This window comes from Entelurus aequoreus, linkage group LG11 (assembly GCF_033978785.1).
Source record: "Entelurus aequoreus isolate RoL-2023_Sb linkage group LG11, RoL_Eaeq_v1.1, whole genome shotgun sequence".
Lineage (NCBI taxonomy): Eukaryota > Metazoa > Chordata > Actinopteri > Syngnathiformes > Syngnathidae > Entelurus > Entelurus aequoreus.
In genome coordinates, this window is record NC_084741.1 from 5,554,526 (window position 1) to 5,580,520 (window position 25,995).

Genomic DNA, 25,995 nt, shown 5'->3' on the forward strand with positions numbered 1-25,995 from the left:
CCGCACCAGCTAAATTTAGGGGAAAATACAGATTGCTCCATATATAAGCCGCACCCGACTATAAGCCGCAGGGTTTTGATGTGTAATTAGCGTAGTATATAGGGGTTCCTGCTACCACGGAGGGGATTGTCGGGACAGAGACGACTGTTTGGGAACGCAAAGCGTCCCATTTATTAACAATAAATCTTTCAATCATTCAATCAAACTTTCACATCTTTGACATGGCGAACAATATTCATGCAGAGTACAAATAATACAACGGTGCAAAGTAATACAAAGTGCTCGCCTGTACGTTATCAAAATAACCAGCCTACCGGTATATGAAAAGTCAGTCTTTAATCATTGTGTCATCGTCTTCCTCCTGCGTACTAAAACCACCGAAATCCTCTTCGTCGGTGTCGGAGAAGAACAGGCCGTATATAAGCCGCACCGTTGTATAAGCCGCAGGGACCAGAACGAGGGGGAAAAGTAGCGGCTTATAGTCCGGAAATTACGGTATGTCAACACATAGACCTGACGCAGACTGGACCATTTGGCAGTTTGACTTCAGTGTAAACAACATAAACCACATTAAATCTAATTTAGTCCAGACTGGGTTCAGGCCACATCAACACCTGATCCTAAATCTGTTATTTTGCAATGTAACTGTAGTCTAAACATTTCAGAGTGGATTCATGCTACTTCAACACATTGTCTTAAATCTGATCCAAAAAGGATGTATTTTAGCACAAACCTCCTGGTATCTGTGTTTCTACATAGGATTCAGGCTACTTCAACATGTGGTCCTAAACCAGATACAGAATGGATATTTTGCAATGCAACCGTAGTATGAACAACACAAACCACATAAAATCAGAATTATTCCAAAGTGGATTCAGGCTACTTCAACATGTGGTCCAAAATCAGATATTTTGCATTGCAGCATAAGTCCAAAAATCTCGGAATCTGATTTTTTTCCCCATATTCAATTAGATCCATTTCAACATGTGGTCCTAAGCCCGATACGGAATGGATATTTGGCAATGCAGCTGCAGTATAAACCGCACAAATCAGATTAAATGTAAATTATTCCCGAGTGAATTCAGGCTACTTCAACATTGAATTTGAGCCACTTCAGCATGTTGACCTAAATCAGGGGCCTCATGTAACAATAGTTGCATGGTTTTCCTACTAAAAATAGAAGTATGTTAAAATCCAGAAGACTAAAAATTCATAATTGTGCGTGCTAGCGTCGTTAGCATTAGCGAATATGCTAACACGTTTAGGAGTGTCTGTGTTAGCATTATTAACTTACAATGGCTTTCTTTCTGTATAGTTTGAGTCTGTTTAGCTGATTAGAGAGCTAGCTTCCACAGCTAGTGCGTCCATGACGATGACTTCTGTTTTGTTTGATCAGCCATTTTACTGACACCGTTTGGAAACAAGGTATGCAAATAAACATTTAAAAGATATTTCTGTGTAAATAACTCATTTCACAACGTATACATCTGCGGCTTATAGTGCGTTGCGGGTCATAAATATAATTTTTTTATAGTCCGGAAAATAGGGTAATATGACGATGAAGCATCAAATGCATTTGGCGAAAAAGTGAACATTGTCTCCTTCCTCGATCTTTTTTACTTTGTTGGAATCAAATGTTGCCAAATGACACATTTTGATCCACAGCCTGCAGAAATGTACGCACTTCAGCCATGAAGCAGCACACGTTTCCACGCCAAGGTCAGTCCTGGTACGTACGCCAGGTTTTTGTGTGTAAGTAAACATGTCAAAATGATATTTTGGACTTCTGTAATAAACAATCTAACTCAGGCGTGTCAAACTGGTTTTCACTGAGGGCCACATCGTAGTTATGGTTGCCCTGAGAGGGCCGCATTTAAACAGTGAATAATATACAGTATGAATATAAATGTGTATATATAAAACATGTGTATGATTGGCTTTTTTTACATATGCTGTCCAAAACTAAATATTTCGAATGTACTGTATAAAACTGGCAGCTCAGTCGCCACAATTTTAACGTAATATTTGCAGGTTTTAAACCCCCCCCCCCCCCAAAAAAAAAAACATGGAATTCAATTAAATGGAATGGGATGGTTTTCTATTGGGGTTCCAGTACTCTGGAATGTTCTAGCAGTAACAGTTAGAGATGCTACCTCAGTAGAGGCATTTATGTCCCATCCTGAAACTCATTTGTATACTCTAGCCTTTAAATAGACCCCCATTTTAGACCAGTTGATCTGCCGTCTCTTTTCTGCTCTGACCCCCTCTCCTTCGTGGAGAGGTTATTAGGTGACCACAGATGACGCGCTAGCTGTTCAAAGTCGGGACCCAGGGTGGACCACTCATCTGTGCATCAGTTGGTGACGTCTCTGCACTGCTGACCTGTCTCCACTCAATATGATCTCCTGCTGGCCCCACTATGGACTGGACTCTCACTATTATGTTAGATCCACTATGGACTGGACTCTCACACTATTATGTTAGATCCACTATGGACTGGACTCACACTATTATGTTAGATCCACAATGGACTGGACTCTCACACTATTATGTTAGATCCACTATGGACTGGACTCACACTATTATGTTAGATCCACAATGGACTGGACTCACACTATTATGTTAGATCCACTATGGACTGGACTCTCACACTATTATGTTAGATCCACTATGGACTGGACTGACACTATTATGTTAGATCCACAATGGACTGGACTCTCACACTATTATGTTAGATCCACTATGGACTGGACTCACACTATTATGTTAGATCCACAATGGACTGGACTCACACTATTATGTTAGATCCACTATGGACTGGACTCTCACACTATTATGTTAGATCCACTATGGACTGGACTCTCACACTATTATGTTAGATCCACTATGGACTGGACTCTCACACTGTTATGTTAGATCCACTATGGACTGGACACTCACACTATTATGTTAGATCCACTATGGACTGGACTCTCACACTGTTATGTTAGATCCACTATGGACTGGACTCTCACACTATTATGTTAGATCCACTATGGACTGGACTCTCACACTATTAACTATATCCATTATGGACTGGACTCTCACACTATTATGTTAGATCCACTATGGACTGGACTCTCACACTGTTATGTTAGATCCACTATGGACTGAACTCTCACACTATTATGTTAGATCCACTATGGACTGGACTCTCACACTGTTATGTTAGATCCACTATGGACTGGACTCTCACACTATTATGTTAGATCCACTATGGACTGGACTCTCACACTGTTATGTTAGATCCACTATGGACTGGACTCTCACACTATTATGTTAGATCCACTATGGACTGGACTCTCACGCTATTATGTTAGATCCACTATGGACTGGACTCTCACACTATTATGTTAGATCCACTATGGACTGGACTCACACTATTATGTTAGATCCACTATGGACTGGACCCTCACACTATTATGTTAGATCCACTATGGACTGGACTCACACTATTATGCTAGATCCACTATGGACTGGACTCTCACACTATTATGTTAGATCCACTATGGACTGGATTCTCACTATTATGTTATATCCACTATGGACTGGACTCTCACACTATTATGTTAGATCCACTATGGACTGGACTCTCACACTATTATGTTAGATCCACTATGGACTGGACTCTCACACTATTATGTTAGATCCACTATGGACTGGACTCTCACACTATTATGTTCGATCCACTATGGACTGGACTCTCACACTATTATGTTAGATCCACTATGGACTGGACTCTCACACTATTATGTTAGATCCACTATGGACTGGACTCTCACACTATTATGTTAGATCCACTATGGACTGGACTCTCACACTGTTATGTTAGATCCACTATGGACTGGACTCTCACACTATTATGTTAGATCCACTATGGACTGGACTCTCACACTATTATGTTAGATCCACTATGGACTGGACTCACACTATTATGTTAGATCCACAATGGACTGGACTCTCACACTATTATGTTAGATCCACTATGGACTGGACTCTCACACTATTATGTTAGATCCACTATGGACTGGACTCTCACTATTATGTTAGATCCACTATGGACTGGACTCTCACTATCATGTTAGATCCACTATTGACTGGACTCTCACACGATTGTGTTAGATCCACTATGGGCTGGACTCTCACACTGTTATGTTAGATCCACTATGGACTGGACTCTCACACTATTATGTTAGATCCACTATGGACTGGACTCTCACACTGTTATGTTAGATCCACTATGGACTGGACTCTCACACTATTATGTTAGATCCACTATGGACTGGACTCTCACACTATTATGTTAGATCCACTATGGACTGGACTCACACTATTATGTTAGATCCACAATGGACTGGACTCTCACACTATTATGTTAGATCCACTATGGACTGGACTCACACTATTATGTTAGATCCACTATGGACTGGACTCTCACACTATTATGTTAGATCCACTATGGACTGGACTCTCACGTTATTATGTTAGATCCACTATGGACTGGACTCTCACACTATTATGTTAGATCCACTATGGACTGGACTCTCACACTATTATGTTAGATCCACTATGGACTGGACTCACACTATTATGCTAGATCCACTATGGACTGGACTCTCACACTATTATGTTAGATCCACTATGGACTGGACTCTCACGCTGTTATGTTAGATCCACTATGGACTGGACTCTCACACTATTATGATAGATCCACTATGGACTGGACTCTCACACTATTATGTTAGATCCACTATGGACTGGACTCTCACACTATTATGTTAGATCCACTATGGACTGGACTCTCACACTATTATGTTAGATCCACTATGGACTGGACTCTCACACTATTAACTAGATCCACTATGGACTGGACTCTCACACTATTAACTAGTTCCACTATGGACTGGACTAGATATTTAAGTATTTATCTTTATTTGAACATTGTTTTGAAATGTATGACACAATATTTAGTTTTATTATTAGAGATAATTCAAGTGTAAATATATGTAATTGTACACAGTACATTTATTTATATATTAAGAAAAGATAAGGTACTATATTTACACATTATTTCCATGCTTCCGGGGGCCACACAAATTGATGTGGCCCCCGGGCCTTGAGTTTGACACCTGTGATCCAACTGAACAGCACGAGTCCCGCGGAATCCAATCTTTCCTGGAGAGAGTTCCAGGAAAGCCTTCACAACACAGGTAATTAAAAATGTGGCTCTTCGCCGCCAGCTGTTTATCCAAAAGTCCCACTTTAAAAGGCGTGGAATGAAAGGGAATTGAGCCTTCCGGTTTCAGTGTGAACGCACAAAGAGTGACTTTGGGCGGTGACGGGGCGCCGCATAATGAACAGCGGCGTGCTGCAGCCAATTAAATATTTACACAAGCGTCTCCGTGATACAAGGAGGCCGCCTCAGGATTAGGAGAGGCAAGGTGCTGGAGGTGTGGGATTAAATATGAACCACCACAGATATTCCCTTCCTTCCTCCTCTCATCCCATTAACCTGGCACAGACGTGGTCGTGTCCACCTCATCCTTCCCACCTGATAATCCCTGCAATCTCCACCCGCCGGACGGATGTCAGCTTCGGTCCGCCTGACGGGTAATCCTAGAGACATCCGGCCGGAATCTTCTCTGCCCACCCGGGCCACAAATGTTTGTTTACAACACGAGGAGGCGTGGTGAGGAAGACGTTGTCGCAGGTGTTAACGTGTGTTGTTCTCCAATGAACACTTTACGACAGTTTTATGTTCCCCTTTACGGCTATTCATGCTGGAGGCGGGGCAGTGGGGGCTGCTGGGATATGGCACAAGATGGAGGGAACTATGTTGACATGTTGGCTGCCTCAGTGTCTGAATAAAACTCAATATACTTAATATACGTTGTGTCTACTAAGTCTATATCAACATTGGTAGCAGAGGATGGTTTGAAGATGGCTGCGAACTACAGAGTACCGCCGAAGTTTGACGAAACCAGGCCGTATGAATGTTGGAAAAATGAAGTTAACATATGGGCACGAGTTACCGAACTCGACAAGAAGAAGCAGGCGCTTGCTGTGGCTTTGGGTCTGGAAGGACGAGCCAAGGATATCGCTATGGAGATACCAGCAGACGACTTGGACAAAGACACTGGTATGGCGACATTACTAGCAAAACTGGACGGTGTGTTTCAGCAAGAAGAAAAGGACCGCGCGTACGAAGCGTATTACCAGTTTGATCGTTTAATGAAAGACAGTTCCGTTTCAATGGCAGACTACATAATTGACTTTGAGCAGCGATACAACCGAATTAAAAAATACGACATGGCGCTTCCAGATGCTGTGTTAGCCTTCAAGTTGTTGGACACGGCCTGCCTCGATGAGAAAAACAGACAACTTGCACTAACGGCGTGCCCCGACCTAAAGTTTGCGTCCATGAAGTCGGCACTCAAGCGGATTTTTGGAGCGAAAACGGCGCCAGGTTTGTCGCACGGGATTCAACTAAACCAAGATGCAGCTTTCTTCACTGAACAACGACAACGACAAGGACAGGGAAGACGGAACACGTTTCAACAGAAGAGTGAAAGGACACCGTTGCCGGGCACCAACCCATTGGATAAGTTCGGTAAGCGTTCAAGATGTGCCGTTTGTCAAAGCACATTTCATTGGGCCAAGGACTGTCCTTACAAGAAGAACGAACAAGTAAGACTAACAGAAGACGAAAATGTAGAAGAAGTTAACATAACGTTGTTGACAAATGACCCTATGTCTGACGCTGAGATTTTCATAACTGAATCCCTGGGATCAGCCATCATAGACACGGCATGCACTCGTACAGTATGTGGGGAGAAATGGCTTGACAGTTATGTTAGTTGTCTCAGTCAAGAGCAGACAGACAAAATGATGAGGACAGAAAACACCAGTTCAAGACCATTTCGTTTTGGAGATGGCAACTTAGTATATTCCACCAGAAAAGTGAAACTACCTGCCAAAATAGGACAAACAAAATGTCACATTGAGACAGAAGTGGTCAACGCTGACATTCCACTGCTGCTGAGTAAGTCCTCACTGAAGAAGGCAGGAACTGTTTTAGATATGGAGAATGACAGAGCAGTGATGTTTAAACAGCAGATTCCTCTTGAGTTCACCAGCTCAGGACACTACTGTGTGGACATAAGAGACAAAAACAGCACAACACAGCAAATGAAAGATGACGTGATACTTGCAGCGACAGCTGAAGATGAAGTCCTGACAGTGACAGAAAACATGTCTTCAGCCGAAAAGCGCAAAATCCTTCTCAAGCTACACAAACAGTTTGGCCACGCATCTGCAGACAGGCTGCAGAGGCTAATTCAAAGCTCGGGTAATAAAGACAAGGACTGCCTCACTATTTTGCAACAAATAGTGCATGATTGTGACATATGTCAGAGATACAGCAAAGCGAAGCCGAGGCCAGCTGTTGGTCTGCCTCTAGCTACCGAATATAATGAGACGGTGGCGGTGGACCTGCATGAGTTGGAGCCAGGAGTGTGGTATCTACATGTGATCGACCAATTCACCCGGTTCAGTGCAGGAAGCATTGTGAAGACAAAGAAGGCCTCTGAAATGGTCAACGCCCTCATCCACACATGGATAAGTGTTCACGGCCCTCCTCGTATTTTGTACAGCGACAACGGTGGAGAGTTCAATAATGAAGAGTTTCGTGACATGGCCGAAAACTTCAACATCGAGACGAGGACAACAGCAGGATACAGTCCCTGGAGCAACGGGCTGTTGGAGAGACACAATCAGACTCTCACCGACATCCTACTGAAGGTGAAACGGGAAAATGGATGTGACTGGCACACTGCCCTAGACTGGGCTCTTATGGCTAAGAACTGTATGCACAGTGTTCATGGTTATAGCCCACATCAACTGGTATTTGGTCAAAACCCTAACCTTCCCTCTGTATTAATTGATAAACTACCTGCACTCGAAGGCACTACTGTTAGTGCAAGGGTAGGACAACACATATCAGTGTTGCATGCTTCTAGGAAGGCTTTCACTGAAGCTGAATGTTCAGAGAGAATAAGGAGAGCGTTACGTAAGCAGCTCAGATCCACAGATGAAAAATATGAGACAGGAGACAAGGTCTATTACAAACGAGCTGACAGTACAGAGTGGAAGGGACCAGGGGTAGTTATTGGTCAGGATGGGGCTGTTGTATTTGTAAGACATGGTGGTATCCTTGTTAGAGTACATCACTTGAGGCTTAATAAGTTACACACAACTGCTCAAAGTGAGGTTCTCGATGACACAAACAGTGAGATAATTGTACAGAATCAAGCAGCAGACAGTGAAAACACAGATGTAGTGAACAGAGCCACAGGTGGCTCATTCAGTACACAAAACACAGATGCTGATAACGAACAGGAAAGTGACAGAGAGTCCAATGCAGGAGAGGGAGCTCATTCGTTAGTGACTCATAATGATGTAATTCAAACTCAAATGGAGCACAATGTCTATAATGATAACCCTGTTATTCCTGTGTCCAGTGTCAAGGTAAAAGCGGGACATACTGTAACCTTTATGAAAAGTGATGAAAGTGTTCTATGTAAAGCAAAAGTCCTAGGTAGAGCAGGCAAAGCCACAGGAGGGTATAAAAATTGGTATAACCTGCAATTTATTGAAAATGATGGGAGTCATGGTCAAAAAGAAGCTGTTGATCTGTCACGTGTGAATAGTCTCAGCATTGAGTCCGATTCAGAAGTCATGGATGCTGATGTACTTATAACAAAAGACATATCATTTGATGAAGCTAAACAAATAGAGATTGAAAACTGGAACAATAATAATGTTTTTGAAGAAGTTGAAGATACAGGCCAAAGATGTGTTTCCACCCGTTGGGTCTGTAGTCTAAAAGAAACTGAGAACGGTATTGTGCCTAAAGCTAGACTTGTAGCCAGGGGTTTTGAAGAGTTCAATATCCAACAGTTGCAAAAAGATTCACCAACCTGTGCTTCTGAATCCCTGAGGTTATTGCTAGCAGTGATTAGCCAAAATCAGTGGAAGGTCCATTCTATGGACATTAAATCTGCCTTTTTGCAAGGCATGGAGTTATCAAGGGACATTCATGTTCAACCCCCCCCAGAAGCAAACAGTAAAGGGGTGCTATGGAAACTTAAGAAATGTGTATATGGTCTTGCTGATGCATCACTTTATTGGTATAATAGAGTGAAAGAAATAATGCTGAGCACAAGTGGTAAAGTGTCACAAGTGGATCCTGCAGTCTTTTATTGGTTGGATGAACAATGCAAAGTTAAAGGGGTACTTGCATGTCATGTGGATGATTTTCTCTGGGCAGGTTCACAAAACTTTGTAACTGATGTGATTCCTCGACTGAAGTGTGCGTTCCGTGTGGGACGTGAGGAACATGATAATTTCTGCTATGTAGGAATGGACATTGCCACTGTAAATGGTGTAATTGAGATGAATCAGCAGGACTATATTGACAACATGCAACCCATAAACATGCAGCCAGCACGTGCTATACAGAGAGATTCAGCTCTTAGTGAAACGGAAAGAGAGCAGCTGAGATCAAAAATAGGACAAATTCTTTGGGTTGCAAAACAAACTAGACCTGATGTTATGTTTGACGCTTGTATTTTGGCATCTATTCTGAAAAATGCTACTGTGCAGTCCATTCATGATGCAAATAAGGTGATTCGTAAACTTAAAGCAGGAAAGGTTACTCTGAAATTTCAACATTTGGGTAATAGTGATGCTTTGAACTTGACTGTTTTCAGTGATGCCTCGCTGGGAAACTTGCCTGATGGAGGTACTCAAGGAGGGACATTGATCACTCTCATGGGGGAAAACGGGAAGTTTTCTCCTCTCTGTTGGCAATCTAAGAGGATCAGGCGTGTGGTGCGGAGCACCCTTGCGGGAGAGACACTCGCTATGTCGGATGGAATAGACAATGCTATTTTCCTTTCTACTCTTTTTTCGGAGCTCACTACTGGGACCACCAAATTAAATGCTCCCACGTTGGTCTGTGTGACTGACAATCACTCTCTTTATGATGCCCTTAAGTCCACTAAACAGGTCACAGAGAAGAGACTTCGGTTGGATATAAGCGGGATCAAGGAGCTCATTCAGAGTAAAACAATCAAAAAGGTGCTCTGGTCAGTGACAAAAGCCCAACTAGCTGACTGTCTGACGAAAAAGGGGGCATCATCCCTAGTGCTCTTGAAAGCACTATGTGAAGGACTGTGGAATCCACCCTAATTGGAATTCACCCTAATTGTTGTTTAAAAAAAAAAAAAAAAAAAAAAACACAGGCGAGAATGCTGATTGTATTTTGTTATTTTTCTTGAATGTTTTTCAATTGCCTTTTCCCTTGTTGCACTTGGCTTTTGTTTTTCTTATTTTAAAGAAAGAAGAGGGAGATTGTTAACGTGTGTTGTTCTCCAATGAACACTTTACGACAGTTTTATGTTCCCCTTTACGGCTATTCATGCTGGAGGCGGGGCAGTGGGGGCTGCTGGGATATGGCACAAGATGGAGGGAACTATGTTGACATGTTGGCTGCCTCAGTGTCTGAATAAAACTCAATATACTTAATATACGTTGTGTCTACTAAGTCTATATCAACAGCAGGATGCTCGTCACGGCCAGAGGTGGGTAAAATAGCCAGAAATTGTACTCAAGTAAGAGTACGGTTACTTTCAATCAATCAATCAATCAATGTTTATTTATATAGCCCTAAATCACAAGTGTCTCAAAGGGCTGTACAAGCCACAACGACATCCTCGGTACAGAGCCCACATACTTTAGAGATTTATTACTCAAGTAAAACATGCTAACTCAAGTAAAAGTAAGGAGTAGTCACCCAAATATTTACTTGAGTAAAAGTAAAATGTTGTGAAAAAACTACTCAAGTACTGAGTAACTGATTAGTAACCTGTTCGTTCAATGATGACGGCAAGAAATGCAGAAAAACATAAAAATACCAATGAACAAATTCAGAGCCAGGAATATCTCTTAAGCAACTAAAACAATAATATATATTAAATAATAATACATTAAAAGCCTACAGAAATGACATTTTTTCATTCAAACGGGGATAGCAGATCCATTCTGTGTGTCATACTTGATCATTTCGCGATATTGCCATATTTTTGCTGAAAGGATTTAGTAGAGAACATCGACGATAAAGTTCGCAACTTTTGGTCGCTGATAAAAAAAAGCCTTGCCTATACCGGAAGTAGCGTGACGTCACAGGAGGTAGGATTCCTCACAATTACCCGTTGTTTACAATGGAGCGAGAGATATTCGGACCGAGAAAGCGACGATTACCTCATTAATTTGAGCGAGGATGAAAGATTTGTGGATGAGGAACGTTACAGTGAAGAACTAGAGAGGCAGTGCAGGACGTATCTTTTTTCACTCTGACCGTAACTTAGGTACAAGGGCTCATTGGATTCCACACTCTCTCCTTTTTCTATTGTGGATTACGGATTTGTATTTTAAACCACCTCGGATACTATAGCCTCTTGAAAATGAGAGTTGAGAACGCGAAATGGACATTCACAGTGACTTTTATCTCCACGACAATACATCGGCGAAGCTCTTTAGCTACGGAGCTAACGTGATAGCATCTGGCTCAAATGAAGATAGAAACAAAATAAATAAACCCCTGACTGGAAGGATAGACAGAAGATCAACAATACTATTAAACCATGGACATGTAACTACACGGTTAATAATTCTCAGCCTGGCAAAGCTTAACAATACTGTTGCTAACGACGCCGAAGCTAACTTAGCAACCGGACCTAAAAACATTAGCGCTCCACCTACGCCAGCCAGCCCTCATCTGCTCATCAACACCCGTGCTCACCTGCGTTCCAGCGATCGACGGCGCGACGAAGGACTTCACCCGATCACAGATGCGTTGGCGGCTAGCATCGGCTAGCGCGTCTGCTATCCAAGTAAGTAGTCCTTGTTGTGTTGCTACAGCCAGCCGCTAATACACCGATCCCACCTACAACTTTCTTCTTTGCAATCTCCATTGTTCATTAAACAAATTGCAAAAGATTCACCAACACAGATGTCCAGAATACTGTGGAATTTTGAGATGAAAACAGAGTTTTTTGTATTGGATTCAATGGGTACGAATACTTCCATAACCGTCGTGACGTCACGCGCATACGCATCATCCAAAGACGTTTCCAACCGGAAGTTTAGCGGGAAATTTTAAATTGCACTTTATAAGTTAACCCGGCCGTATTGGCATGTGTTGCAATGTTAAGATTTCATCATTGATATATAAACTATCAGACTGCATGGTCAGTAGTAGTGGCTTTCAGTAGGCCTTTAACATAAAAAAAATGAAGGCAAATTGAGCCACAATAACTCAACAGCACCATAGGCTCAGTAGGCAGAGATTACAAAGGAAAATAACAAGTTAGCCTTTACGCAAACCATAAACAGATAGGTGTGGGCTGCACCTGGGAACACACTGTGCACTTCTGATTGGTGTTTCTATGCATGCGTGTGTGTGTGTGTGTGTGTGTGAGTGTGTGTGTCTGTCTGTCTATGAGGCTGCAGTGCGTTAATAAATGTCCCCACACGATGTACATTTGATAGTGATTCATAGCAAGGAAGTTAACATCAGCCTACTGTGACAGCCAAAATATCTACTTACGTTACTCACCGCGATGTGCTTCCTCAAATTTGACGTTGAGTTCATGTAAGCTGAAATGTCCACTCGTTTTGGGAGACACATATGACAACGCATTACATAACTGTTTTTTTGGTTGTCTGAAGCGTCAACATCGATTTTATGTGAGGCCAGGGGTGTTTGCGTTCGTTGTTGTCTCTGCCATTGTTGTTGTTGTTTGGCGCTGAAACTTTATGTGCAGTTAATCATGTGACCGCCTGGCTCTGTTTGATTGGTGAAACGGAGCCAAACGTCACCAGCGACTGCATTTGATTGGTGAAACGGAGTCAAACGTCACCAGTGACTGCATTTGATTGGTCAAACAGAGTCAAACGTCACCAGTGACTGTATTTGATTGGTGAAACGCAGGCGTGCATAGATCCTACTTTGAAGGTCTGTCTGACAAAGCAAAACAAACAAAGCGTGCATTAACAGATGGATAAAAATCAGTAGCGAGTAGCGAGCTGAATGTAGATAAATGGAGCGGAGTAAGAGTAGCGTTTCTTCTCTATAAATATACTCAAGTAAAAGTAAAAGTATGTTGTATTAAAACTACTTTTAGAAGTACAATTCATCCCAAAAGTTACTCAAGTAGATGTAACGGAGTATATGTAGCGCGTTTCTACCCACCTCTGGTCACGGCCAAAGCCTCCGTATTCAAAAGGTATGACAGCTCATACGCTTTCATCTGAGAGGTGCACCTAAATGATGAAAATACCTCCTGAGGGGTCTGGATGACTCTGACCAAGGATGTGACATCTGACTTTTATTATAGGACACTGTCTGCATACACCAGTAGATCCTCTGCTCATCACTCTCATTCTGCACTCCATCCCTCCTTCTCTTGCTCAATCCATCACTTTCTTGCTCCTTCCTTCAACATAAACCTTCCTTCCGTCCGCCCCGAGTCACTCAATCCTTCCCTTCTTTCACATGTTGCTGTATCCGGGCGGTATCAGAATCACAATCAGAAATACTTTACTAATCCCCAGGGAAAATTTAAAATTTCAGCACAATCCCATTCAAGATCAGTCAAACATAACAGGGAGACAGAACAGGATCGCTGAGGGGGTCTGCCAACTTCCTGCCCCCCATACAAAAAAGGTGAGATACAGGTAAACAATGGGGGGGGGAATTGAGAAAAAAATAAATGAAAAATACTACTTACACTACCGTTCAAAAGTTTGGGGTCACCCAAACAATTTTGTGGAATAGCCTTCATTTCTAAGAACAAGAATAGACTGTCGAGTTTCAGATGAAAGTTCTCTTTTTCTGGCCATTTTGAGCGTTTAATTGACCCCACAAATGTGATGTTCCAGAAACTCAATCTGCTCAAAGGAAGGTCAGTTTTGTAGCTTCTGTAACGAGCTAAACTGTTTTCAGATGTGTGAACATGATTGCACAAGGGTTTTCTAATCATCAATTAGCCTTCTGAGCTAATGAGCAAACACATTGTACCATTAGAACACTGGAGTGATAGTTGCTGGAAATGGGCCTCTATACACCTATGTAGATATTGCACCAAAAACCAGACATTTGCAGCTAGAATAGTCATTTACCACATTAGCAATGTATAGAGTGTATTTCTTTAAAGTTAAGACTAGTTTAAAGTTATCTTCATTGAAAAGTACAGTGCTTTTCCTTAAAAAATAAGGACATTTCAATGTGACCCCAAACTTTTGAACGGTAGTGTATACCGGGGATATTTTGAAAATACCGTATTTATCGGACTATAAGGCGCACTTAAAATGTATTTCATCCATCATTCATTTTCTAGATCATCTTATTTACTGCATCTCACCATATGAAATATAACTTACCAATTATTATTTAATTATATTGTGATTACTTATGGAGTATATCGTTAATAAATTAAGAAGAGTAAGTGAACAAAAGTTTTAGCAACTGCTATGCAAATGTAACCAATCCGTGCTACAATCAATGCAATAAATATGGGGTTTTATGGGCTAGGAACAAAAGACTAGGGTTTCGACTTGGAGAGAGACAGCAAAGCTCAAATTGCAGGTCGGTTAACACCGTGTAATAAACAATTTGTGAGGGACAGCAGATATATACACACAATGAGTTGAATGGCCATTCAACAGGAAAGTAATCTGGAAAAACAACAGTGACTATATACATATATACACAATTCAAATTTCATTAATTAATGTCTCTGGATCTGAATAAATCTCAGTTCAGACTTAGAGTTCTTGGGAAAAAAAAGATGGCAGTACAGTCCATGTACTGCAGGTTAAAAATGGGGAAAAAAATGTAAAGGGTCGGCTCGAGAGCCTCCTACCCGCCCAGAAAGAACAGGTGGTGGGGTTCCTGGCTGGAATCTTCCAAAACCAGTCCTTGGACTAGATTCTTCTTTCTTTAGCTCGCCATCAAAAAAAAAAGAAGCCTGGCCTGTGTAAGAGCCAGGAACATTCTTATAAATCCATGTGTACACAAAATATCTTCTTTAAATAACACTAATTGTATTATAAAGTATCCAGAATATGTTGTAATTATTTCCTCAATATTGTACAATATAAATCAATACATGTCAGAATCACAATATGCAATAAAATGCCAAAATAACTATTAGCAGCATAAATATGACCTATACCAGGGGTCGGCAACCCAAAATGTTGAAAGAGCCATATTGGACCAAAAAAAACAAAAACAAATCTGTCTGGAGCCGCAAAAAATTAAAAGCCATATTACATGTGTCATGAGATATAAATTTAATTAAGAGGACTTAAAGGAAACTAAATTAGCTTAAATATAGCTACAAATGAGGCATAATGATGCAATATGTACATATAGCTAGCCTAAATAGCATGTTAGCATCGATTAGCTTGCAGTCATGCAGTGACCAAATATGTCTGATTAGCACTTCACACAAGTCAATAACATCAACAAAACTCACCTTTGTGCACTCATGTACAACGTTAAAAGTGTGGTGGACAAAATGAGATAGAAAAAGAAGTGGCATAAAACACGTCCTAGAAAGTCGGAGAAAGTTGTGCATGTAAACAGACTATACGGTGAGTTCAAGGACCGCCAAAATAAGTAGGACAAAACGGCGCTCGCCAAATACTTGAATCAGTGAAGCATATTTAATATAAACAGTGTGATTTATAACAATTACGGAGGTTTGTGTCATGTTTGTCCTCCTACACAAACCATACTAAAACAAAAAATTTATTTTTTTCCCCTCATCTTTTTCCATTCTTCATACATTTTTGAAAAATCTCCAGAGAGCCACTAGGGCGGCGCTAAAGAGCCGCGGGTTGCCGACCCCCGACCTATACAAAGCAGTCAGTGCACTAAACGTGCTTACTATCAAAACACATTTAAAAGTACATTCAATACACAAATAGTTATCAAAGGTTTAAATCATAAACCTTGTATATGGATGATTGAGGATATGCTACAAAGACTGTTGCAATGAAAACAATCGAAGAAAGATAAATGCTATAGGTGCTACGTTCATAAATATGGACTCACCAACTCTTCTACAGTCACACACAGTTTAATGAGTAAAAACTCCGGTGCTGGTAGTCGGCTCTATAAAGTTACAAAGTAGGCATTTTAGTTTATACTCAGTCAGCACAATGTTTTCAGGTGAAAACAAGAATAAAACCCGACCTCGAGCATACAATCTGTCTGTCTGCTGGCCACTTCCTGCCACCGGCTTATAAGCCCAGCCAATTGGACCGCGGCGGTCACGTGACCAGGAAGCCCGCACAGCGCTCAAAGAGTAAATAACAGGCAAGAGCATACCAGTCAAATTAAAAAAGGTATGAATTTGACACCTGCGTTACACAAAGGAAAAAGGGGTAAGATTAAATACCGTATTTTTCGGACTATAAGGCGCACTTTAAAATCCTTTCATTTTCTCAAAACTCGACAGTGCGCCGTATAACCCGGTGCACCTAATGTACGGCATAATTATGGTTGTGCTTACCTAGGCCAGGGGTCGGCAACCCGCGGCTCCGGAGCCACATGCGGCTCCTTGACCACTCTGATGCGGCTCAGCTACATACATGCCGACCCCCCCGATTTCCCCAGGAGACTTATGGATCTCAGTGTCTCTCATAGATTACCCCCAGGGAAAAAATAATCCTATTTACACTCTAATTACTAAATAAAGGGCGTGCCCTAAATGCACTGCAGTAATTGTCCTCTATAGCATTTACATACAGCGTGCCAGTCCAGCCACATGTTGCATGTTGTTATTACTTGCACACACAGGAGACAGCAAAGCATACTTACTCATCAGCCACACAGCTTACACTGACGGTAGCCGTATCAAACAACTTTAACATTGTTACGTTACAAATATGCGCCACACTGTGAACCCACACCAAAAAAGAACATAACACATAAACACAACACAACCATTACCCAGAATCCCATGCAGCCCTAACTCTTCCGGTCTACATTATACACCCCCGCTACCACCAAATCCCCCCACACATCAACCCCCCCCCCCTCTCCGTGCGTTGGTGTTTAGAGACTTTTAAATCACTAATCCGACAAAAAAATTAAGTTTTTTACATGTACCATTATCACTGGAGGATGAGGAATAGCTAAACATGCTTCACTACACACCGTAGGAGGATACAATAGCTCACCGGCGTCACAATGTAAACAAACGCCATGGGTGGATCTACACCTGACATCCACTGTAATGATACCAAGTACAAGAGCGTATCTAGTCAATACTACTATGATTACATCGATATTTTTTATCACCACAAAATCAATTGTCCTGTTTTGAAATTCATATTATGTTTATAAAGTCAGTAAATATGTCCCTGGACACATGAGGACTTTGAATTAGGGATGTCCGATAATGGCTTTTTGCCGATATCCGATATTCCGATATTGTCCAACTCTTTAATTACCGATACCGATATCAACCGATACCGATATCAACCGATATATGCAGTCGTGGAATTAACACATTATTATGCCTAATTTGGACAACCAGGTAAGGTGAAGATAAGGTCCTTTTTAAAAAAAAATTAGTAAAATAAGATAAATAAATTAAAAACATTTTCTTGAATAAAAAACAAAGTACAACAGTATAAAAACAGTTACATAGAAACTAGTAATGAATGAAAATTAGTCAAATTAACTGTTAAAGGTTAGTACTATTAGTGGAGCAGCAGCACGCACAATCATGTGTGCTTACGGACTGTATCCCTTGCAGACTGTATTGATATATATTGATATATAATGTAGGAAGCAGAATATTAATAACAGAAAGAAACAACCCTTTTGTGTGAATGAGTGTAAATGGGGGAGGGAGGTTTTTTGGGTTGGTGCACTAATTGTAAGTGTATATTGTGTTTTTTATGTTGATTTAATTAAAAAAAAAACAAAAAAAACAAAAACAAAAAAAAACAAAAAACGATACCGATAATAAAAAACCGATACCGATAATTTCCGATATTACATTTTAACGCATATATCGGCCGTAAATATCGGCAGGCCGATATTATTGGACATCTCTACTTTGAATATGACCAATGTATGATCCTGCAACTACTTGGTATCGGATCCATACCTAAATGTGTGGTGTCATCCAAAACTAATGTCAATTATCAAAGAAGAGAGGAATAAGTGATTATTACATTTTAACAGAAGTGTAGATAGAACATGTTTAAACAGAAAATAAGCAGACAGTAAATGAACACGTAGATTAAAAATCAATTTTTGCAGTTTGTCCCTCATAATGTGCACAAAATAATAGGTGTATAAATGACACAATATGTTACTACATACGACTAATTAGGAGTCTTTGTTTGTTTACTTACTACTAAAAGACAAGTTGTCTAGTATGTTCACTATTTTATTTAAGGACTAAATTACAATAATAAACATATGTTTCATGTACAATAAGATTTTTTGTTTCTTTATTTAGAAAAGCATCGACAAGTATCAAAATACATTTTGGTACAAACATATTGGCATGTGTACAACCCCAGTGCACACATAAGTCATTCCCATGATGAGGTTCTGAATAGTATTTCATGCAAACTCCACATCTACCCTAAGATTTTTTGTTCAAATAAAGACAATACTGACATTTTGTTGTGGTCCCCTTTACTTAGAAAAGTATTGAAATACATTTTGGTACCGGTACCACAATATTGGCATTTTTCAGTAACTCTTCTTTTCTCGTACCACTACTACCTTGTTCCCTTCCTTGCATCCTCCATCTCCTGCCACAATCCATCCTTTTCCTGCTCCCTCACATCCACTTCCTTTTGTCTCCTAGCCTTCCTCCCTCGCTTCCTCCACTGGTCCACTGCTCCCTACCTTCCTCATTCCTCCCCGGGACTTCTCCCCTGCTCCATGCCGCTAATCCCTCTTCACACAGCAATCAATAGAGACTTACAGCTTCAATGCAGTGCTTGTCCAAGCTGAATGAGCAGCGGCAGATCTTTGACGTTGAATCAAGTGCGGGCAGAAAAAAGAGCACCGACCCGAGCCATTCCGCTGTCTTTACCACCCCCCGTCCTTTTTCATCTGGATGGACGCCTATAAACGCCTTAGCACTCCCAGGATCAATACAGTAGTTAAACTATTACTTGGTTTTTCAGCAGGAGAAACATACAAGCCCCTGTAGACGCTCCTAAATACACCCCCTGTGCTTTTAATTTGATAGATTTGTAGACCGCCGTTGTCACGGCTCTGCTAAAGAGAACCTTGAAGTAGCGACGTGGCAAACAACTCTTTGAGGACAAGACAGCCCAGTGCAAGACAGTCAGCAGTTATTGTGACAGACATGCGGTTTCTCTTCTTTTTATTATATCAGAACAAGTACACATTTTGGTTTGCTAGGATTCTGGGGCCGTACTTATCAAGCTTCTTAGAGTGCCATTTTACACTTAAGTCCTGAGAATTTGCGAAATTTAGTCCTACTCTCAAACTTAAGAATAAAAGCTTTTTATCAACGTTCTTAAGTCTAAGAATCACTCCTACTCTCCACGATATTTAAGAGACCTTCAGAGGTGTCTTAAGTGGTTAGGAGTTGCCAGCAGGGGATGGCACTGAGGCGAGAGAGACGTGCGCCAACGTTCAGGGAACGGAACAATGTTTTGTTTTTTTTTGATGACGAGCAGCTGATCAAACGGTATCGTTTAGACAGAGCGGATATTATTTTTGTCACAGATTTAATACTTTTCGATTCCTTGTTGATTTCTGCATGTGTCTGCAATGGGCTAGTATATATAGAGCCACCCACACCAGTTTCAAATGAGTTGCCTAATTAATGAATTGGAAAGAAAATGTTATGACAGTAGCGTATGTGTGTGGCCGTGAGGTGAGTGACGTCAGTGAGCGGTAGCGTGAGTGCCGGCGGGGACTAGTTTGTTTTGTATTATTTTGTAGTTTATTGTCAAAATATACACTCCCATTGTCCACTTCAATATTTCCAAGATATTTCTTTATTCTTAGACAACGGATTCCCTTCCGTGATTGGTCATTTCTATGGACACGGAAATGACGTCACCTAAAATTCCGTTTACGGCACATAGTAATGTCGTAATTCAGCTCTGAGTGTGACACTTAAGATTCAGTCGTACACTTCGCTGAAAGTGTGAGTAAGACGCTTGATAACTAACTTTTAAGTGCAGCTTTCAGCGAAGAATTTATTTACTCTTAAGTCAACTCTTAGCAGACTTCTTAGGAGTAATTCTAAGAAGCTTGATAAGTACGGCCCCTGGACTCCAGGTGGTTCACTTTCAACCCTCAGTAGGTCACAACGTACACAATAAGTGGGCTGCTGCACATCAAAGCAGGAATCCTATTGGTTTTGAGAGATTTTTTTAACCCAAGCGGTTTTTAGCTAGAATTGTGACTGACAGTTTGGTTATGTTTGGGTTTCCCTCTGTTTGTGTTTATTTCCTGTCAGCGCTCTTATTTTGGTTCCATTTCCTGCATGTCTCCCCGAGCGCCCCTTTCCCTCACCTGTCCCTGATTGGCAGCCTGGCACACCGGCTGGCAGTTGCCAATCAGGCTGCTATTTATGCCTGCCTCGCCCTCCAGTCAGGGCTCGATGATTGTTTCCTGTATCCTGTTTCCTGTAACCTGTTATCCTGTTTCCTGTTACCTGATTCCTGTTTTCCCTGCATGTGCACCTACCAGTTGCACTATTGGTTTTCTGACAATAAAGTCATGTTTTCCTGCCGTCTCTGCATCTTGGGGTTGAAACCGACAGCAGTCCCTGAGATAATAAATGTCCCATCAGTTGTTTGTATTATGCCGACAGTTTCCAGTTTGAAACCCACGGTCTCGGAATGTTCCTACATCATTTCTTGTCATGTCCAAGCACATTTTTTCATGATCCCACATGACAATTATTGTTAGTTTCTTGTATTTTATTTCTTGTAGAGCGCTCTTATTTTTGTTTCCAGATCCAGTTTTCCTCCATTTGCTACCACATAGTCTGAGCGCTGGCTACTTCACCTGACCCTGGTTGCCAATCAGGATGCTTCTGGACCGGCCTGGATCGTTTCGTTGCATCATTGCACTTCTTTGGTTGACTTTTTTCTAATAGTAGGGTATTTACATGCACTTCGCCTACTGAAGGGCTCGAATTTAACCGCGGCAACCGCCCTCTCATTTGCCGTAATGCCCTAAAAAACTGACCAGCATTGACCTTGACTTTTTACTTGCTATTGGACAAGGTATATAATGGTCAACTGCATAATGATAAATAGCGAAAAAAAATCCAGATGGTTAGTAAAACGGTCTCTTCTATAAATTACCGAAATCCCTAAACATATTATTTCATTTTAGACAACTTGAAATCAGACACATGCGCAGTATCATAACTTGACATATCAAACATGGCGTACTATCACCATTAATCTTGCTCCAGGGGTATACCCTCGGAGTATACTTAGTGGCCGTATAAACAACGCCAACACTGTCATAATCATGTGCCATATAGTGAGACCATACTGAACAACAATGACAAACACATTTCAAACTTCACAGCAACCACCAAGTCTTCACAGCAACCACCAAGTAAGTCTTCAAAGCAACCACCAAGTCTTCACAGCAACCACCAAGTAAGTCTTCACAGCAACCACCAAGTAAGTCTTCACAGCAACCACCAAGTCTTCACAGCAACCACCAAGTAAGTCTTCACAGCAACCACCAAGTAAGTCTCCACAGCAACCACCAAGTAAGTCTTCACAGCAACCACCAAGTAAGTCTTCACAGCAACCACCAAGTAAGTCTTCACAGCAACCACCAAGTAAGTCTTCACAGCAACCACCAAGTCTTCACAGCAACCACCAAGTAAGTCTTCATAGAAACCACCAAGTCTTCACAGCAACCACCAAGTAAGTCTTCACAGCAACCACCAAGTAAGTCTTCACAGCAACCACCAAGTAAGTCTTCACAGCAACCACCAAGTCTTCACAGCAACCACCAAGTAAGTCTTCACAGCAACCACCAAGTAAGTCTCCACGGCAACCACCAAGTAAGTCTCCACAGCAACCACCAAGTAAGTCTTCACAGCAACCACCAAGTAAGTCTTCACAGCAACCACCAAGTAAGTCTCCACAGCAACCAGCAAGTAAGTCTCCACAGCAACCACCAAGTAAGTCTTCACAGCAACCAGCAAGTAAGTCTTCACAGCAACCACCAAGTAAGTCTCCACAGCAACCACCAAGTCTTCACAGCAACCACCAAGTAAGTCTTAACAGCAACCACCAAGTAAGTCTTAACAGCAACCACCAAGTAAGTCTCCACAGCAACCACCAAGTAAGTCTCCACAGCAACCACCAAGTAAGTCTTCACAGCAACCACCAAGTCTTCACAGCAACCACCAAGTCTTCACAGCAACCAGCAAGTAAGTCTTCACAGCAACCACCAAGTAAGTCTTCACAGCAACCACCAAGTCTTCACAGCAACCACCAAGTAAGTCTTCACAGCAACCACCAAATATCCACAGCAACCAGCAAGTAAGTCTTCACAGCAACCAGCAAGTAAGTCTTCACAGCAACCACCAAGCAAGTCTTCACAGCAACCAGCAAGTAAGTCTTCACAGCAACCACCAAGTCTTCACAGCAACCAGCAAGTAAGTCTTCACAGCAACCAGCAAGTAAGTCTCCACAGCAACCACCAAGTAAGTCTTTAGAGCAACCACCAAGTAAGTCTTCACAGCAACCACCAAGTAAGTCTTCACAGCAACCACCAAGTAAGTCTCCACAGCAACCACCAAGTAAGTCTTCACACCAACCACCAAGTAAGTCTTCACACCAACCACCAAGTAAGTCTTCACAGCAACCACCAAGTAAGTCTTCACACCAACCACCAAGTAAGTCTTCACAGCAACCACCAAGTAAGTCTTCACAGCAACCACCAAGTAAGTCTTCACACCAACCACCAAGTAAGTCTTCACAGCAACCAGCAAGTAAGTCTCCACAGCAACCACCAAGTCTTCACAGCAACCACCAAGTCTTCACAGCAACCAGCAAGTAAGTCTTCACAGCAACCACCAAGTCTTCACAGCAACCAGCAAGTAAGTCTTCACAGCAACCACCAAGTAAGTCTTCACAGCAACCACCAAGTCTTCACAGCAACCACCAAGTAAGTCTTCACAGCAACCACCAACTCTCCACAGCAACCAGCAAGTAAGTCTTCACAGCAACCACCAAGTCTTCACAGCAACCACAAAGTCTTCACAGCAACCAGCAAGTAAGTCTTCACAGCAACCACCAAGTCTTCACAGCAACCAGCAAGTCTCCACAGCAACCAGTAAGTCTTCACAGCAACCACCAAGTCTTCACAGCAACCAGCAAGTAAGTCTTCACAGCAACCACCAAGTCTTCACAGCAACCACCAAGTCTTCACAGCAACCACCAAGTCTTCACAGCAACCACCAAGTCTTCACAGCAACCACCAAGTAAGTCTTCACAGCAACCACCAAGTCTTCACAGCAACCACCAAGTCTTCACAGCAACCACCAAGTAAGTCTCCACAGCAACCACCAAGTAAGTCTTCACAGCAACCACCAAGTAAGTCTTCACAGCAACCACCAAGTAAGTCTTCACAGCAACCACCAAGTAAGTCTTCACAGCAACCACCAAGTCTTCACAGCAACCACCAAGTAAGTCTTCATAGAAACCACCAAGTCTTCACAGCAACCACCAAGTAAGTCTTCACAGCAACCACCAAGTAAGTCTTCACAGCAACCACCAAGTAAGTCTTCACAGCAACCACCAAGTCTTCACAGCAACCACCAAGTAAGTCTTCACAGCAACCACCAAGTAAGTCTCCACGGCAACCACCAAGTAAGTCTCCACAGCAACCACCAAGTAAGTCTTCACAGCAACCACCAAGTAAGTCTTCACAGCAACCACCAAGTAAGTCTCCACAGCAACCAGCAAGTAAGTCTCCACAGCAACCACCAAGTAAGTCTTCACAGCAACCAGCAAGTAAGTCTTCACAGCAACCACCAAGTAAGTCTCCACAGCAACCACCAAGTCTTCACAGCAACCACCAAGTAAGTCTTAACAGCAACCACCAAGTAAGTCTTAACAGCAACCACCAAGTAAGTCTCCACAGCAACCACCAAGTAAGTCTCCACAGCAACCACCAAGTAAGTCTTCACAGCAACCACCAAGTCTTCACAGCAACCACCAAGTCTTCACAGCAACCAGCAAGTAAGTCTTCACAGCAACCACCAAGTAAGTCTTCACAGCAACCACCAAGTCTTCACAGCAACCACCAAGTAAGTCTTCACAGCAACCACCAAATATCCACAGCAACCAGCAAGTAAGTCTTCACAGCAACCAGCAAGTAAGTCTTCACAGCAACCACCAAGCAAGTCTTCACAGCAACCAGCAAGTAAGTCTTCACAGCAACCACCAAGTCTTCACAGCAACCAGCAAGTAAGTCTTCACAGCAACCAGCAAGTAAGTCTCCACAGCAACCACCAAGTAAGTCTTTAGAGCAACCACCAAGTAAGTCTTCACAGCAACCACCAAGTAAGTCTTCACAGCAACCACCAAGTAAGTCTCCACAGCAACCACCAAGTAAGTCTTCACACCAACCACCAAGTAAGTCTTCACACCAACCACCAAGTAAGTCTTCACAGCAACCACCAAGTAAGTCTTCACACCAACCACCAAGTAAGTCTTCACAGCAACCACCAAGTAAGTCTTCACAGCAACCACCAAGTAAGTCTTCACACCAACCACCAAGTAAGTCTTCACAGCAACCAGCAAGTAAGTCTCCACAGCAACCACCAAGTCTTCACAGCAACCACCAAGTCTTCACAGCAACCAGCAAGTAAGTCTTCACAGCAACCACCAAGTCTTCACAGCAACCAGCAAGTAAGTCTTCACAGCAACCACCAAGTAAGTCTTCACAGCAACCACCAAGTCTTCACAGCAACCACCAAGTAAGTCTTCACAGCAACCACCAACTCTCCACAGCAACCAGCAAGTAAGTCTTCACAGCAACCACCAAGTCTTCACAGCAACCACAAAGTCTTCACAGCAACCAGCAAGTAAGTCTTCACAGCAACCACCAAGTCTTCACAGCAACCAGCAAGTCTCCACAGCAACCAGTAAGTCTTCACAGCAACCACCAAGTCTTCACAGCAACCAGCAAGTAAGTCTTCACAGCAACCACCAAGTCTTCACAGCAACCACCAAGTCTTCACAGCAACCACCAAGTCTTCACAGCAACCACCAAGTAAGTCTTCACAGCAACCACCAAGTCTTCACAGCAACCACCAAGTCTTCACAGCAACCACCAAGTCTTCACAGCAACCACCAAGTCTTCACAGCAACCACCAAGTCTTCACAGCAACCAGCAAGTAAGTCTTCACAGCAACCACCAAGTCTTCACAGCAACCAGCAAGTAAGTCTTCACAGCAACCACCAAGTAAGTCTTCACAGCAACCACCAAGTCTTCACAGCAACCACCAAGTAAGTCTTCACAGCAACCACCAACTCTCCACAGCAACCAGCAAGTAAGTCTTCACAGCAACCACCAAGTCTTCACAGCAACCACAAAGTCTTCACAGCAACCAGCAAGTAAGTCTTCACAGCAACCACCAAGTCTTCACAGCAACCAGCAAGTCTCCACAGCAACCAGTAAGTCTTCACAGCAACCACCAAGTCTTCACAGCAACCAGCAAGTAAGTCTTCACAGCAACCACCAAGTCTTCACAGCAACCACCAAGTCTTCACAGCAACCACCAAGTCTTCACAGCAACCACCAAGTAAGTCTTCACAGCAACC

At 42.2% G+C, this 25,995-nt stretch overlaps 2 protein-coding genes across 7 annotated transcripts in view; one reads left to right on the forward strand and one right to left on the reverse strand.

The window, feature by feature from the left end:
• iglon5 (IgLON family member 5) overlaps nt 1–25,995 on the reverse strand; it is a 354,636-nt gene that overhangs the window by 101,961 nt on the left and 226,680 nt on the right. The gene's annotated exons all lie outside the window — the stretch shown is intronic.
• On the forward strand, nt 5,980–10,610 carry LOC133659674 (uncharacterized). The gene is made up of 2 exons (XM_062062256.1): nt 5,980–7,839; nt 9,810–10,610. The coding sequence occupies exons 1-2, from the start codon at nt 5,980–5,982 to the stop codon at nt 9,810–9,812; spliced, it is 1,863 nt and encodes a 620-aa protein (XP_061918240.1). The 3' UTR covers nt 9,813–10,610.

What these genes read in the sequence shown, in the direction of transcription:
- LOC133659674 (XM_062062256.1), top strand. Translation starts at nt 5,980, where the DNA reads ATGGCTGCGAACTACAGAGTACCGCCGAAGTTTGACGAAACCAGGCCG.